This window comes from Lynx canadensis, chromosome E1 (assembly GCF_007474595.2).
Source record: "Lynx canadensis isolate LIC74 chromosome E1, mLynCan4.pri.v2, whole genome shotgun sequence".
NCBI classification, from domain to species: domain Eukaryota; kingdom Metazoa; phylum Chordata; class Mammalia; order Carnivora; family Felidae; genus Lynx; species Lynx canadensis.
This window is the reverse complement of record NC_044316.2, coordinates 48,692,738-48,709,415: the sequence shown is the minus strand read 5'-3', so window position 1 is coordinate 48,709,415 and position 16,678 is coordinate 48,692,738. Positions and strand designations below refer to the sequence as shown.

The 16,678-nt window shown below is 46.5% G+C and overlaps 2 protein-coding genes across 2 annotated transcripts in view; one reads left to right on the top strand and one right to left on the bottom strand.

Moving 5' to 3' along the window:
• Positions 1 to 30: 30 nt before the first annotated feature.
• Positions 31 to 11,503, bottom strand: GNA13 (G protein subunit alpha 13; the record flags this gene model as incomplete). The annotated part of the gene is given in 2 exon segments (XM_030296650.1): positions 31 to 5,592; positions 11,444 to 11,503. Coding segments are annotated over 2 exon segments (633 nt in total), but the record flags the coding sequence as incomplete, so codon positions are not given.
• A 371-nt stretch (positions 11,504 to 11,874) lies between these two features.
• The window catches only part of RGS9 (regulator of G protein signaling 9), a 155,891-nt gene continuing 151,087 nt past the window's right edge, over positions 11,875 to 16,678 (top strand). Inside the window, exon 1 of the mRNA XM_032595713.1 lies at positions 11,875 to 11,915. Within this exon, the coding sequence (XP_032451604.1) occupies positions 11,875 to 11,915 (41 nt within the window). The remainder of the gene's footprint in view (positions 11,916 to 16,678) is intronic.

Here is a 16,678-nt window from a genome sequence, read left to right as displayed (position 1 = left end):
ACTGTTGGTTTAAATAACATCGTAGTATTGAATAGTTTATAAATGTTTATTAAGTGTCAGTAATTTTACAAAGCGAATATTAATAGCACGAGGCAAAGTTTTTGCAAAGTATGTACAAAAGTAAAAAGCCTTAATGACTAGCAACTCATTTTATAAAATCAAACCATCCTTTCCACTTTCAGACCTCCTTTAGAAATAATTTATTGCCAATCCCTGAACTAAAGCACCGACAGAAAAAAATTTACAACAACAGTATCAGATAATGTGCTTATTAGTTCCTGGAAAGTTATAAAAAGATATAATATGTATAAAAAATCCTAAGCCACAAATACTTTTATACAAAGCTAATACAAATCATGTTTTGTTGGGTACAGGATCTGTGAGGTTGTTACAAAATATACTTTTTGATAAGGCTTCTTGTGGTAAATGAGCTCTCATCACAGTGGAGTAGTACAGAAAAGCCATTTGAAACATTTTGCCGTTCTGCCTTCAAGTAAGAGGTGAAGCTGGTTGTGCTGTTACATATACGTCCCGAGAATTCACCCCTTCCTGCTCCCTCTGTGTTTCCCCCTTGGTACCATCGAGTAGGCGTAACTGAGGACAAAGGTATCACTTATTATGGCAAGAGACATCATCAACAAGCTTTCTGAATACAAACCCAAATCAGATACCAAGTAGCTAGCGTATTTCTGTCACGACACCCACAGACTGAAAGGTGCTGCATGGTGGGTCCTTGCATACTTCGATCCATCTGGAAATTTTTATCATTATCAACAGCAGATTTGGATAGATTCCAAAACCTCCCACCAACCGAGAAGATACTGCCCAATCCTCAACTCTTTTTTGTTCCATCTGAGCTCTGGCGTGCGAGGTCAGATGGTTTAGACCTGGATGCCACAAGAACGCACACGTTGACTTCAACGCTAACTATACATTCAAGTAAAGACACAAGAATGATAGCGGTACAAACACTGCCCTTCACATGATGTTACTCATCACTTACCGGCCTAAGGCTAACATTGCCTTGATGGGACTGAAACAGCCAAAAGTCCAACCCGTTTCAAGTGTTCAGGCTTAGACTTACACTTCAATCTCTAGCATAAATCCATTAAGCCCTAACCTCGTACCATGAAATAATGGGTATGTATGTATTATACCGTCTGCCGTATTTGGAATGTGGAGACTCATTACCGCCACCCCCCCCACCCCCCCCAGCTCTCATCCATTCCCCCCTTCCTCGAGTTTACTGGGCTGGAAGGCCAGCCTGTTTCCTATCAAGAAAGGAAAATCAGTCCCTGTACAGGCAGCAGCACAACGGGAAAATGACAGGAAAGCGACACAAGGTGACCCCTGGACTAAGTCAAACTTTGAACTGAAAAAGACACAGGCAAAACTTCTGCTCTTGATTCCTTAAATAAAACTAAAAGCAGTAAAAAGGTTAACAGAGTGTCTTTCTCTAGATTTATTGGGGAGTTTGTTACAAATGTTTGACTAAGCTTTACAGACATGATTTCATAGATTTCAAACAAGAAATTCAGAGTTAACACTGATATTTAGCCTTCTTATTACATACACAGAAATGACACTGCTACAAATTGCAATGGAGAGAACCTTGTTTCAGATGGCTTGGTTTGGGGTTTTGTCTAAATGTATCATTACATAATGAAAGCACCAATTTGAGGCCTTCTCAAATAGTGACTGGAATCTCAGAACAGAACAGAACAGAACAGAACTTGGTAACTTTATTCTTCACATAAATAAGGCATAACCGGTTATGTGGACTAATGCTGAAAATACATCTTATCAAAAGCATAAATACAAGTATTTGGGGTTACGCCGGAGGTTAAGATTTACTCATTCTCTCTTACAGGAAAAAAAAAAAAAAAAAAAAGAGCCCACGATTTCTGCTGCGTCCAAACAGACACTTCGAATCATTTCTGGTATCCGCGTACTCTTAACTTCCTTCTGCTTTAAACCAGCCACCGTCACCAGGTGCAGGAGGACTGCCCCAGACAACCCCGCTTGAGAAATCGCCCAGAGGATCTTCACTATGTGAAATACCCACCAGGGCGACTTCCAAGAAAACGAAACAAAAACGGAGGATCTTGTTCATTCCACATCACCTTCTTTGGCCGTGGCTGCCGTCTCGCCACCCAAGTGCCTTTTCCAGACAGTAACACTCAAGCGAACACTTCCGATTCATACGCTATTTGGCAGAAAGCAACGATTCGGGTTATCAAAAAATAATATTTAAGTGGCAGGGGCAAGCCTTAAATGATGTGGCTCTTCGGAAAACATGTGACAAAACCTTTTCCCTATAAAAATCAAGGCCCAGATGCGTGGTGTTCTTTGACTTATAAGGCAACTCTGCTCTACATTTCTTTGAGGCCAATGAGGACACTTGTGTGACATTTTCAAGAATTAAAGGACAAGACATTCAGATTCAAAGAACACAACATAACGGAGAATCAGGCACATCTTATTGTAAATCATAACCAGTAAGACTTTGAAAAGCCAACACACCAAACAACTGCGCTGAGAAATTGGCGCGGTGAAAGCTACGAGCACCCTTTCGTTTGGTCCTGAATTTCACCTCCTCCTCCGCACAGCGGTGTTTCCAAAGGACCCAGCTTTCACAATACAGGTAGGAGACTCCTTCCGATGGTTTCCAAAAGGGTGGACCAAAGCCTCCAGACTGAGCCTCGCACTTCCTCTGTCTCAACAAGCGTGCCATTCAATACAAGTGATCTGCTGGCTCAGGATACGGCCTAGGTTTCGCTTTAAAAGAACGTTGAGACATCGGAGGCGGCACATCAGGAAGGACAGCTCGAGAACTCACAGGTACAGAAAATAATACCATTACGTACGAGGCGTTCTGACACTGCTTGGAGGCAGTCAAAAGGGGGTCACCGGGGGACTCGTCAGGCAACGGGCCTGCTCCTCGTGCAGGTCGTCGATATTCAACAGAACTGAATAAACAAGACCGACTTGCCTCTTCTACAGGGAACGAACTCGAGCCTCCACTGGAGGCCAATGGTTTTGGCTAGGCCAGGGGACCATCCGCAAAATTCACACACAGACTCTCCAGCAAGAAGTCCCAATGTTACTGTGCACACATTCAGATACTCCCTAGCACTGAGCTTGAATCCTAATTCTGTGAACTGGGACACCACGCTCTTCTTGGCAAGAAGCACCGGCTGCAGAAGGACTCAAACGCGCGTGGACTGTATACCGTGACCACCCGCACGAGGACGCAGGGCTGCGTGTCTGTGGCTCGCGCATCACCGAAGCGCGGAAACAGCGAGGCTACCGCAGGTAGAACGGTGCCGGAAGCGCAGGAAAGGTCAGGAACGGCACGAGCAACCTCTGGTTCGCTCCCTGCAAAGCCCTATTCTCCCGCCAGACGGCAGACGGACCAAGAGCCGCGGCCTCGGAAAGGCCGCGTGAGCCGTCATGCTGACCCATCTCGCAAGGACCTTCGAGGCAACGGAATACCTGAGAACACAGCTCTACAGTAAAGTGGCAGATATCACAGTCTTAATCACAATTTTCAGGAAAAGGCGAAAAGCTGCTGGACTCTGCAAACGGCCACCGGCCGCGGGCACCTGTCTCTCTAGTCCCGGTCGCATGCCACACAACCGGCCGGGTGGTGTCCTCAGGACACCAGCCGGCCCGCTGAGCTCACGATGATCAGACCCGTCATCACGAGCCGCGTCAGGGGTGCGCCCGCGGGTCGGTGAGGGGCGAGGAGAGGTCACATGGGATCCTCTTTCGGTGTGAACTGAAGAAATTACTATTTATTCTTAGAAGCAGCCTTAAAACATTCCAAATGTACCTCAGTAAAGCTAGAAGTTCATAAGCAATAACGAGACAAGCATGTACGTGCTGCGTCTTTCAGAGAGCCACCGAGAATGAACAGGAATCTCAGATCATGCCTTCTTGAGTAGCTTGACAGGAAAACTCTGCCCTTGGCAAGCTGCCAAATAAACAAAACCTCCCATGAGCGCCAGGCTGGAGCTGATGGGAACAGGCAGGAGAGCAAAAGAAAAGATGTCTGTGACGGCCACAACAGCTCTTCTCTACAGCGAGGACCCGAATCCCGGGACAGGACGTCAAAGTCCGAGAAGTAAAAGCACAGAACGTCCTGGAGAGGCTCTGTTTATCTAGAAAGCTCCCTTATCAAGCTACTTGCCATTTTCAGTTGCTGCTTGGCCAGAACGTTTCACATATGGCACATTTATTACATGAGATTTAAACATGAAAAGGGCAAATTATATTTCACTCGTTGCTTTGGATCAAAACACCATGTAAGGCATTTGCTTGCTCCCCGCCCCCTGCCCCGTACCATTCGTGAACTTTCGTTAGCATCAGACCAGGAATCCTTATGTAAACTTTAAAACACTAAGTAAGAACATTACCTTGAGAAACCACAGAAATTTTAAAATGAAACAACTGTTGGGTATATAAGCAATTAAAAACACACGAAGGCTAAATCTGCGTGCATCTACAGAATGCCAGTCCTTAGATCCAACTTTTTTCCAACAGGTCACCTTTCAAACAGGTCACCGTAAGGCTCGGCACAGGTGTCGCTGCCGTGGGCAGGGCAGATAAAAAGGGGTCTTGCTTGTTTGAGAACCGGATATTCTTAACCTCATCCCGAGAAACAGTCAAGGGCACCTTCTCTACTTGGCACTACAGGAGAACTCAGCTGGAAGAGGGGAAGAAGCTAAAGGCTGAACTGTACCTAGGAAGACGCTCGGCAGGGAACTACACCCCCCTCAAGTGGAAGCCACAGTGAAACAGATCAAAGGCTGAACTCTGACAGGGATCGGCGTGTGCTATTCGGCAGCTTTGCGCCACAAACCAAGGTCCGCAGGGAGGACGACTAAGGTTTCCCAGAAGTTAAACTCAGAATCAAGACGCTTCTAATTCCTGCTGTAAACTGCTATGTTAAGAAACAAAACACACAGAAAACAATCAAAGGGACACAAGGTATGAAACCAGCCAGTCTTCTGCACGTCACTGCAGCATGAGCTGCTTGAGGTTGTCATGAAGAATAGTATCCTTGACGTCGCGGAAAACCAGGCGGATGTTCTCCGTGTTGATCGCGGTGGTGAAGTGGTGGTACAGGGGCTTCTGCTGCTGGTCCCGCCGCTTGTTCCGGAAACATTCCACCAGGAATTTTTGGACGTCTCTTAAGCAGTGGGGATCCCCTTCAAATTCTAAGAAATAGTCTTTGATGCTCACAATTCGCACCTTCTCCTCAAGCAAATCTGTCTTGTTTAAGAAAAGGATTATGGAGACGTTGCTGAAAACCCGGTTGTTGACGATCGTTTCGAAAATGTTCAGAGACTCTGTCAGGCGATTGGTCAGTCGATCTTCCATAAGCACCTGGTCGAATTCACTGGAGGACACAAGGAAAAGTATCGACGTCACGCTGTCAAAGCACTCAAACCACCGCTTTCTTTCTGACCTCTGACCACCTACATCAACCATTTTGAAAGGAACATTTTTAATTTCAAAGTCGTACTCGTGAATGCCTTTGGTGGGTCTTCTGGCGAGCAGAATATCTTGCTGTGACGGGATGTAATCCTGGAAGAGAAGACAACGCTTTAGACTCGGGAACCCGGAAGGAATGAGAGTTTCTAACGTACTGCTGCCTGGTCGAGGGAGTGCATATGCAGACAAACTGGCCTTCTGGAGGACTTCTGGCTGCCTTCCTCCAAGCATCGGCACGACTAGTCTCATCACAAAGCGCCAAGGTAGAGTAAACTGTTAGCGAACGGAGACTGGTTCACGATACGCTGCAAACGAGCAGCGCGGACTGTTTTGTTCAGCCCCGCTATTCCGGCAGACTTAGGTCCTCCCGACCGGCGGCCTTCACCCCCCGCCCGCCGCTGTGCCTCTGCCTTTAGTACCAGCCCTCACCGCCCCCCCACCCCTGACCTTCCTGCGCACGCACCCGCCTGCCCACCTGCCCACCTGCCCCTCCGCGGAAAGCAGTGAGGGCTGAAACGCCAATTCGTGCGGGTCACTTCCCAGTGCGGGGTTCTGCCCACCTCGCTCTAGCTCATTCCAGATGCTCCCTTACTAAGGGACTAAGAACGTGACTAAGAACGCTGACACGGGTCACTCCGCGTTAGGACTGCGGCCACACCACGCGCGTGGACAGAACTTGCCTAGCACAGCTAATACACTGAATTCGCCCTGGGTCACCTCCCGGGTTTGCTTCCAGGGTCCCGCCACGCAGCTGGGTCCCAGTGACGGCGCCCCTGCCTGTCATACGAAGGAGACCACACCCGGCCCACCTGCCTTAAAGGGACGGCTTGCGCAAAGACCCAAGGGGCCCCGACCTGGGAACGGGACCAGGCAGCCCGCGACCCCTACAGGAAGCTGCTTGTCTCACGAGTCCCCGACTACCCCTGACGACGTCCTTCCTGATGCACTAGAACTGGTTCTTTCTTCTCAAACTAGCGTTTTTCCAGAACTCTGACATAGCTCTTTGGTGATACTGAACAGGAGAGCTCTTGAATGTTCGTTGTCAGGGTCAAACTGTTTTGTTTGTTTTTTTTTTAAGTTGAGGTAAGATTTTAAAACAGTGCTAATTGTCACGATGCTGTATTTTATGCTTTTCCAAATAGCATAATATAATTTTGAAATTTCGTCATAATGTGAATAGTTATCTCCTCAAAACGGTACAATGGAGTTAAGAATAAAAAAAAAAAGCAGGCGGTTCTCGGTTATCCGTAATCCACACCGTTTAGGACATGACTCTAGGGCCTTCATAAACAATGTCAGCGTTTCCAGGTTTCCTTTTAGCTTCTGTTCACACACTCACTACTTTCCTTATAACCAGCACATCCACACAATTTTCAGCCTGCCCCTACTTTTTGGCTTAACATTTGACCATGAACGGTTACATGTGCTGATACAGTTGTATTTCATTTTAAAGCAGTATAAATATACCAACTGGATTAATGGTCTGTAATTTACATAAACATTCTCCTACTAGTGCTCGTTAAGGTTGTTCCTCCAATTTTTTGCTTTAACACAAATTTTGCAATTAAAACTCTCACACATGTACTTTTTTCTTCCTTTCTGGACTATTTCCTGAGATAAAATAACCAGGAATAAGCTTATGAGGTCAAAGATTATGAACATTTTGGTGACCCTGGACACTCAAAGCCTAACTGCTTTCCAGAAACAGGGTACAAATTTACCGCGTGTGCCCGTGCCAGCTGCCTCAGAAACACGCCAGCCCTGGGGTGCTGGGGTGGCTCAGTCATTAAACAACCAACTCGATTTTGGCTCGGGTCGTGGTCTCACGGTTTGTGAGTTCGAGCCCTGCACTGGGCTCTGCACTAACATTGCAGAGCCTGCTTGGGCTTCTGTCTCCCTCTCTCCCTCCCCTGCGTGCTCTCTCTCTCGAAATAAATTTTAAAAATAAATAAACTTAAAAGAAAGAAAGAAAGAAAGAAAGAAAGAAAGAAAGAAAGAAAGAAAGAAAGAAAGAAACACACCAGTCCTAAGGTGTTTTGTTTTTTTAAACTTCTAAGTCTATAGAAATGAAAAGTTCTTTACTACTGCCTCACTTGGAAGCTCAGAATCTAGTCAGGAAGCTAAAAGCTAATTCCTAGGACGCCTCCAAACCAGGACAATGCGATCAAGTGCTAAGTGGCCTGGCAGAGTAACAGCGATTACAACTGTGAGTTCCAGAGCCCGCGCTTCACACACGAGCTGTGTGGCCCTGGGCAGGTCACCGAATCCTGCTGTGTCTCCACATCCTCACTGGTGGGATACGGGTCATATGGTTCACGGGGGGCCGCGAGGACTGAGTGAGTTGACCGTGCGGGGCACCCAGTCCAGCTGTTCTGCTGCGCCTCCCGCCAGCATTGCTGGGCAGAGAGGGAATCCAGAAGGCTGGGACCACCAGGCAAGCTCCCGTCAGGTGGCCCGCGTCTCATGTCTAAAAGCTCACTGCTCACTGCGCTTGGTCATCTACTCTCTCTCGCGCGCGCGCGCGCGCGCGCGCACACACACACACACACACACACACACTCTCAATCAGAAAACTCATTCTCTCCCCAGACGACCCCTCTGCACCACCAGCACGCTTTCCTCCCTGCTTCCTGCCCCCCCCCCGCCCACGCCCTCAGAGTTCTTCTAGCCCCCCTGTCACCGTGGACTCTGCTCTAGCATCACCGATTCTATTTCCAATCCTGTTTCTCCTTATTTCCGCCATCCCCCATTTTTTCACCTCCTCCGGTGTGGATTGCTATCTCTCCACTGAATCTCTCTCCCTGCCCTGAATGCCTCGCACCTCTTGGATCCGTCCCTACACCGCTCAGACCAACCCCCCGGCACCGTGACTTCAGAACTTACGGTGAGGTTCTTCACTGCATCCGGTCCACACTTGGCTGACTGGCTTTCACGACCCTCTTTACTCCTGGCTTTTCTGGAACCGGCAGGCTCTGTTCTACATTGTCCAGGCTTACCACAGAGCTGAGATCAAGATCTGCCCAAAGCTGCACACCCTGAGACCGTTCCACGACCATCCACTTGCACAAGTGCAACTGCAAGAACGATGCATCCAAACCCCAGCTGATGCCTTCTAGGAATCTGTTTTTATAAGTCAGAGCCAAGACTGTCACGTGTCCTTTGCCAGACGGATGTGCCTCCTAAAATTAAACACACCCAGCTGTCTCCCATCTTGGGGGGCCGCAACTCCTCTTCTAAGTCCGCCTCCCCCTTCAGACAGTTCAGATTCATATACTTTTACGGCCCAGCTCCAGCCTCTCCGGTCAAAACACCTCTCTCTGTTCTAGGAACTAATACGACCTTCATGATCAGTACCATTTAACTGTCCTCTGTGTGGTTTTATGTATGTTGTAATTCTGTCTCTGACTAGAACGAGTTTCCTACAATCAGGGATCAAAGAGCAAAACAGCCAACACCGAGCACTTCCTACATGGAAGGCACTGTTCCCAATACCTTACCGGGCGCTACGGACTGAACTATGTCCCCCCAAAGTTCACACGCTGGAGCCCTAACACCAAAGTGGTTGTACTCTGGGACAGCACTTGTAGGACACGAGCAGGGATAAATGAAGTCCTAGGGAAGGGTCTCGATCACATAGTCTTGGCGGTCTTAGAAGAAGAGTTAAGAGATCCCTGTCTCTCCATGTGTATGTGCTGAGTAAAAGCCACGTGAAGAAGCCACAGAGAGAAGGCCACAGTCTGCGAGCCGGAAAAGTCCTCACTGGAGAATGACCACGCTGGCCCCGTGATCCGAGACTACCAGCCTCCGGGACCGTGAGAAGTAAATGTCTGCTGTTAAGCCACCCGTCTATGGTATTCTGTCTCAGCACACTGAGCAGACTAAGACACAGGGTTTATTTCACGTAACCACCCCATAACCCCGTGAGGTCAGGTCTCATACGATGCCCACGATATCAAGAAACTCGGGTTTCGAGGGGTGCCTGGGTGGCGCAGTCGGTTAAGCGTCCGACTTCAGCCAGGTCACGATCTCGCGGTCCGTGAGTTCGAGCCCCGCGTCAGGCTCTGGGCTGACGGCTCGGAGCCTGGAGCCTGTTTCCGATTCTGTGTCTCCCTCTCTCTCTGCCCCTCCCCCGTTCATGCTCTGTCTCTCTCTGTCTCAAAAAATAAATAAACGTTGAAAAAAAAAATTAAAAAAAAAAAAAAAAGAAACTCGGGTTTCGAGATGCCTCTGCTCACACAGAGACAGGTCTGGCCACACAGCCACGTCCTGGACTCTGCGCTGTTCCACCTCCCAGAGGGTCAAGGGGCGCACGGCTGGGCTTCAGCACCCCTGGTACTTCAGAGACGGAGAAGCAAACGCAACCCCGTGACGAGTCTGACACGCCAGGATGAATGGCCAGTCTGTAGCCCAGCCAGCTTTGTCCTCCCTCCTTTACACCGACCTACTTACTGATCGCAGCGCCTTTTCCGGTTTACTCCAGATGTGGCCTCGGAACTGTTCTCAACCTAAGACTCTGAGCAGCCAGTACAAAGGGGCCTACGGCCATGCATTCAGTAGTTATTTGCTGAGTGCCTGCTGTATGCCAGGCATTGTCACTAGGCATCAGGAACTCAACCCTTCACCATCAAGAGATGAGATCCTTGCCCTTATGGCAAGAGGTGCAGGTAGAAGACAAGCAAACACAGAAATAACCAGCTGTAGAGAGAGCAAAGATCTTTGAAAAAAGCAAGGGCTGAAACTGAATGCAAGACGAGGGACCTACTTTGAATGCTGCGCTCAAGGAAAGCTGATCTGAAAAGGCAAACTGAGAAGAGCAGGTCAAATCAGCACCGTCTGGTTTGGAAAACATGCGGTAACTCTTAAAAACTAGTTTCCCTGCTAAGGCTCTCTCCATTTGGCCTACATGTAACTTTTTTAAGGCTTACATTCTAACCAGATGGAAAAGAGACCACGAAATCAAGTCTTACTACACAGACTCATACAGAGATTCCCGGCTTCTGGAACACATGTGTCCAGGAGACAGGCAAGAGAAAAACAAACGGACTTCAGGGCAGACAAGTACGATTTGGCAAAACCCAAAATAAGAGGATGCAAAATTTATCTTGCAAAAAGAAGGCACGTTTTCGCATGTCCTAGATACGTTAGCATGCCACCTTCCTACTTGCAGCGGGTGTTTTTCATTGCGGGTTTTCTTTCAGTTTTACTTTGAAAGGTAACCTCAAAGAACCCATGAGACCGTACTACAACGTATTAGAGAAATTTGCTTTAAAGAGGAGGCCAAGAACGCTGCCGTAAATCCAGCAGGTGCCAATGACTGTGGGGCCATGGCCTTCAGACATTTTCTGAGCGGCAGCAACCTGTCTTCCAGGGAGGTCTCTGGCGTGAGACCGGCACAGAGAACAGAGCAGACGCCCTGCCCGCAGCAGGCCCGGGAGCCCCAGCCAGCCACGGTGCCAGCTGAGAGGAAAACCAGAAACTCTCCTTCCCAGGGGGACTCCTTCTCCTACTCGGGGGTCTCTTCAGCCGGCCTTCAGAATCCAGCCCTCCCACACTGTAACTCAACGCAAAGCGCTTCCGAGCTGAAAAATACCGTTTGCTGAAAGGTTTTGAAATCAAACAACCCACCGTGTCCCGTTTCTGCTTACACACACACACACACACACACACACACACACACAGACAATGAAGTAGAATAGATAATGTGCAATCTCATTTTCAAACATAAACTTTCTCTGAACAGTTTTATGTTCACGAACCAGAGGACAGGCCATTCTTCAGGGAAATGGCAGTGATCTGGATGACAGAGGGAGACAAAATGAAGCTGGAACAGTCCGAAAGCTGCCGCCAGGACGAAGGAAGAAGCAAACAGCTCGATACATAATTTTTCTAAACCGCCTAATAACCTATTGCTTTCAAACAGCAATAAACATAAACAAAAACTTACTGCTTCTCCAAGTTTATCCAAGTTATCCAGGAAATATTTTACGGATTCACCCTAAAACAAAAAAATAAATAGTTATTAGGGCTTAGAAATGGAAGATTTTGTTACAACAGTTTATATTAAACTGTCTGGCTGCACACTTAATCCAAACATACTTTGTTTAGTCACAAAATTCAGAGTGAACAACTAACCCCACCGAAACCATACACAACGTCTACTTCTGGCCGAGTGTGGTAGCCTCGTTAGCTTCACAACTGCCTTCCCTGAGCGGCACCCAGTGACCTTCGGCGTGGACGGCACTGCATGGATGCTTACTGATAGAACTATCTGCGTATCCAAAGGGAAGATGCAATTAAAAGGTGAAAACAGCTTTTGAGATAAACGTACTACTACAGTTTAAGGGTCTGCATTTCTTCCCCCTTAAGTTTATACCAATGGTGGTTATCTTTAGCGTCACGAGCAAACCAGAGATGAGGTGAGAACACCGTAAAATCTTTTGGTGACAGGCACTTGCTTGGACAGACATGCCTTGCTCTAGAAGGTTCTGAAAACTGCTGCAGGCTTCATGTCTCCGTCAGGTCTCTTCCTGAGTGTTCACTCAGCCTACTGTCTCCGAGCCCAGATTTCTACTAGAGCTCCAGTCAATTTCCAACACCTAAACTGTATGAGTATACATTCTTAAGAGGAAATACCTGAACAGAGGACAGACAGCTAAGAAGAGGGGAGCCATTTGGGGCAAGAAGGGCTCTTTCTCCCAGGATGCTCTCCCTGGGCACAGCACCCACCCTGCCCATGACTGCTGCCACAAGTTCCAGAAGGCAGTGCTTCTGTGATGTTCAGGGGTAATCACCTGAAGATCCTAGTTGACTAGAAGTTCTGATTTGGAAAGGGAAAGGGGGGGGGGGGGGGGGGGGGGGGGGGACGGGCAACCAACCAATAGTTTCTACAATTCAGGTGATTTCTGGGACATCGAGTTACAGGCCTGAAAGCAGCAATTTTGCATTTTTTTTTGGCTTCAGAATCCCTTTACTTAAGACTCTTGAGGATATTCTGCACGTGGGTAATAGCTATTAATATTTATATTAGAAAGTAAAATTGAGAAATTTTTAAAATATTTAAAAATTCCTTTAGGGGCTCCTGGGTGCCTAGTCGGTTGGGTGTCTGACTCTTGATCTCGTGGTTCATGGGATCGAGCTTCATGTCAGGCTCTGAGATGGTGGAGGGGAGCCTGCTTGGGATTCTCTCTCTCTCTCTCTCTCTCTCTCTCTCTCTCTCTCTCTCTGCCCTTCTCTCGCTCGCATGCTCTCTTTTTCTCAAAATAAACTTAAAAAAAAATGAATAGAAATTCCTTAAAGAATACTGATAATAAACCCATTCATTGTATGCTAACATATTTTAGTACGGCTCATAAAAGACAGTGAGACATTCATTTGCTTCTGCATTTGCACCTGCTACTACAGACATAAAGCCTGGCCTTTCACAAAAATGTAGCTGGAAAAGGGAGTATTTTAATCAAATATTTTCAGATAATTATATTTTTGCTACTATACCAAAACTTGACAAGTGGTAGTTTTTAAAAACGTTAGTTCGCTGTGTTACATGAAAATTCATTGGCTTACACTGTATTTAGAGTGGATCTGTGACCCACCCGCCATTTTGTGACGCCAGGCACTGGTCACAGGGAAGATGGCGGGCAGCTAAGTAACAGATCTTCCAAAGTTGGCATGCTTCCTTACACAATGTTAAGAAAATCATGGTCATCAGGACCTCCTTCATCTCATCAGAAGCCTCACGTACTGGGAAGCTGACAAGCTCACAGTGGTGGGCCAAAACAAGTTTTCCTCAATTTTGATTTTCACTTCAAAGCTCAAGTTTTATCAATGGCAGCAAATACTCCCCCTTCTTTTCCTTGAGGGGACAGGCTAACTTCATGTATTTTCTAAAATATGTATTTTCTGTCCAGTGCCCAAGTCTGAGCAAGCTGATGGTTTTCTCGAGTCAAATGGCATTCCGTGAAAAATGCAGTTAGTTCAGCGCCCGGTCCAACGAGCTGCAGAAGTGCTTTTCACCTACTTCCGTGCCTCCACCCGCCTCCCGCTCTGTCGTACAGAGGTGTGCGCTCCTAGGTGGCGATTTTTTTTTTTTTTTTTGGGAGACGGAGAGTGTGAGCAGGGGAGTGGCAGAGAGAGGGAGAGAGAGACTCCCAAGCAGGCTCTGCACCGTCAGCATGGCGCCTGATACCGGGATCGAACTCACAAAACCGCGAGATCACGACCTGAGCCGGAATCAAGAGTCGGATGCTCAACTGACTGAGCCACCCGGGCGCCCCTCAAAGGCTGAGATGGAAAACAAATAATTTTTCACGCTCCATTAAGGCTCATCTTAAATGAAACTGGTGTGTGTGTGTGTGTGTGTGTGTGTGTGTGTGTGTGAGAAACGGCAGCTGCGTGGTGGTAAGAATACCACTTTTGTTTGGAGCCAACGTGTGGATCCGTGCTAAGGTGCTGGCTCTTCACAGCCACTGCTGCCTTCCTCGGCCACGGGTGCAAGAACGCAGGGGGAAGGGAGGCGACGTCCTGGTGTCGTCGCAAAGAGTGCCGACTCGAGGACGCCCCCGGAGGTCTGTGGACCCCACCTGGACAATCGCCGCCTTCGTGTGCGCCACGAGCAGGTACATGGGTGTGTGCTTGTGGGAGGGGTGGTGATGTGGGGGAGTGTCTGGCTGATCTCCGCATGATTTTAAGCAGTGACAGACGATCTTGCTTTTTTCTGCACCTTGTACAGCACTGACAGCACCTAAAGATGACTTTTAGGGGCGCCTGGGTGGCTCAGTCGGGCTCCGTGCCGTCAGCGCAGAGCCTGGGGCCTGCTTTGGATTCTGTGTCTCCCTCTCTCTCTGTCCCCCCCACCCCCCTCTCTCTCACCAAAATAAACATCAAAAAAAAAAAATGATTTTTAGGAGACGGGAAAAAAAAAATCTTCAAGGAATTCATTTCAGATCAATGAAGAGATTATCTGGGCAAACCTGTATGGATATTTTGCATTATATCACAAATTTTAATGTAATATATAAGCCAAAGGGAATCTGGGCTTAATCTATAAACAACATCAATATCCACATATAGGACTCTTCGTACAACCCAAAAGTATTTATTTTTTTATTTATTAATTTTATTTTTTAATGTTTATTTTTGAGAGAGAGAGAGAGGGAGAGAGGGGGGGGGCAGGGGAGGGGCAGGGAGAGAGGGAGACAGGATCTGAAGCGGGCTCTGCACTGACAGCAGAGAGCCCGATGTGGGGCTCAAACTCACGAATGGTGAGATCACGAGCTGAGCTGAAATCAGACGCTTGACTGACTGAGCCACCCAGAGGACCCACCAAAAGTATTTTAAAAGTCAAATTCAAACAGATAATAACAATTCCGTTATACTGAAGTAGAGCCTCTTGGACAAATACGATAAAAGATAAGTCACTCTGTTTATATATGACTCAGACTAACAAAACTGTTACCCTTTCAGTAATGTGTATATTGAATACTTATGTAATGTCAAACACCTTAAATGAAATTTAGCGAGTTTCTAAAAAAGGTGTTTTCTGGACTGGTAGTATTATATATCGCGTTTATTGGCTTTTTCCTTGATTTTGGATTTAATATAAATTCACTGTGGAAACTGATAACTAGAAAAAGGTACAAAGAAGGAAAGAGGCAAGAGCCATCACTTCCACCACTCAGGGGCGACCACAGTTAACATCGAAGATATTTTCTTCCAATTATAGCTGAAACAATACAAACAAGTTTGCATCCTGATTTTTCCACTTAAATAACTGGGAAGTAAATTTAATGGTCAAAATAATTCCTAGTATTTGTTATACAAAAAGCTAAATAAAACCACTAATCTAATGTTGTGTATTTCAATTCTTTTTTTAATAAGCACTTTTAATATTTTAAAAGTAAATGATATTGTGATAAACAGCTGTATGTGCTCCTGAATCATGTCCTGAGTGATCTCAGAAGAATTACCAAGGCAGAGAGGTTAGGCATTTTTAAGATACTCACTACTCACTGCCACAAAGGTCCTACTGATTTGCTCCTAGCCAACAGTGCGAAACTGTGATGGAGATGAACTGAGCAGAGGTCACAGGAGATTGATTCGCAGATGTGTCTGTAATAAATTAAGGCGCAAACTCGGAGAAGCCCCACATAGTGACAACTGACGCTTCTCATTTCAGAAATCCAAGAGCAAGGGGGCTGTGTGTGCCCAAGAAAATGATAGGTTCCATATCCAAATCCACAACAAAAGTTCAAGTACACAAAAACCTTATCTCAATTAGTACACTGTTTATCTTGAGGGTCAAATAAAAGAAAGTTAAAGTCACCTTAAGATGAACACATCATCTAAAGCAGCCAAGCTCCCCCCATTCCCTTAAAAAAAAAAAAAAAAAAAAAAAAAAAAGCTTATAACCAACCCATTGTTTCTGGCGGTCTAGGGAAGTTGGTATGCTCTTTCTAGTGACCTTGTGAATTCAAACTTTTTAGAAAGTTATGAGTAGTATGGGTGAAACTTTCAACGAGCTTTTGCCCCTTTTTTTTTTAAGTTTATTTATTTTGAGAGACAGAATTGTGTTTGTGAATGGGGGCAGGGGGAGGGAGGGAGGGAGGGGGAGAAAGAGAAAGAGAAAGAGAGAGAGAGAGAGAGAGAGAGAGAGACAGAAAGATCCCAAGTAGGCTCCACAGTCAGCACAGAGCCCCACATGGCTTGATCTCACAACTGTGAATGCATGACCTGGGCTGAAATCAAGAGTTGTACGCTTTACCGACTGAGCCACCCAGGTGCCCCTGAACTTTCAACCATTCTAAGGAATTTATTAAACATAAATAAAATGTTACAAACAAAAAGATATTTTACTGATCGCTACCTATGACGGCAAGATTTGGAAGTCCATTTTTCCACTTAGCATTAAGGTAATGATTTAATACATTTTGGTATACTAATATAATAATAACATTATATATCATCCGATAATTATTTTAATGTAATTGCCACATATGAAATATTTACACCATTAAACCCTAAATTAAAGTAGTAGACCACAAAGTGAAGATTACAAAGAAATTACAACCCCTTATCTACAACTTCTTTTGGTAAGCTCGGCCCCCAACACTCAACTGGGAGCAAAATGACCTAGGTTCTTTAGTCTTTATTTCTCCTACTTGGTGAAACTATTCAGATGTTTCGC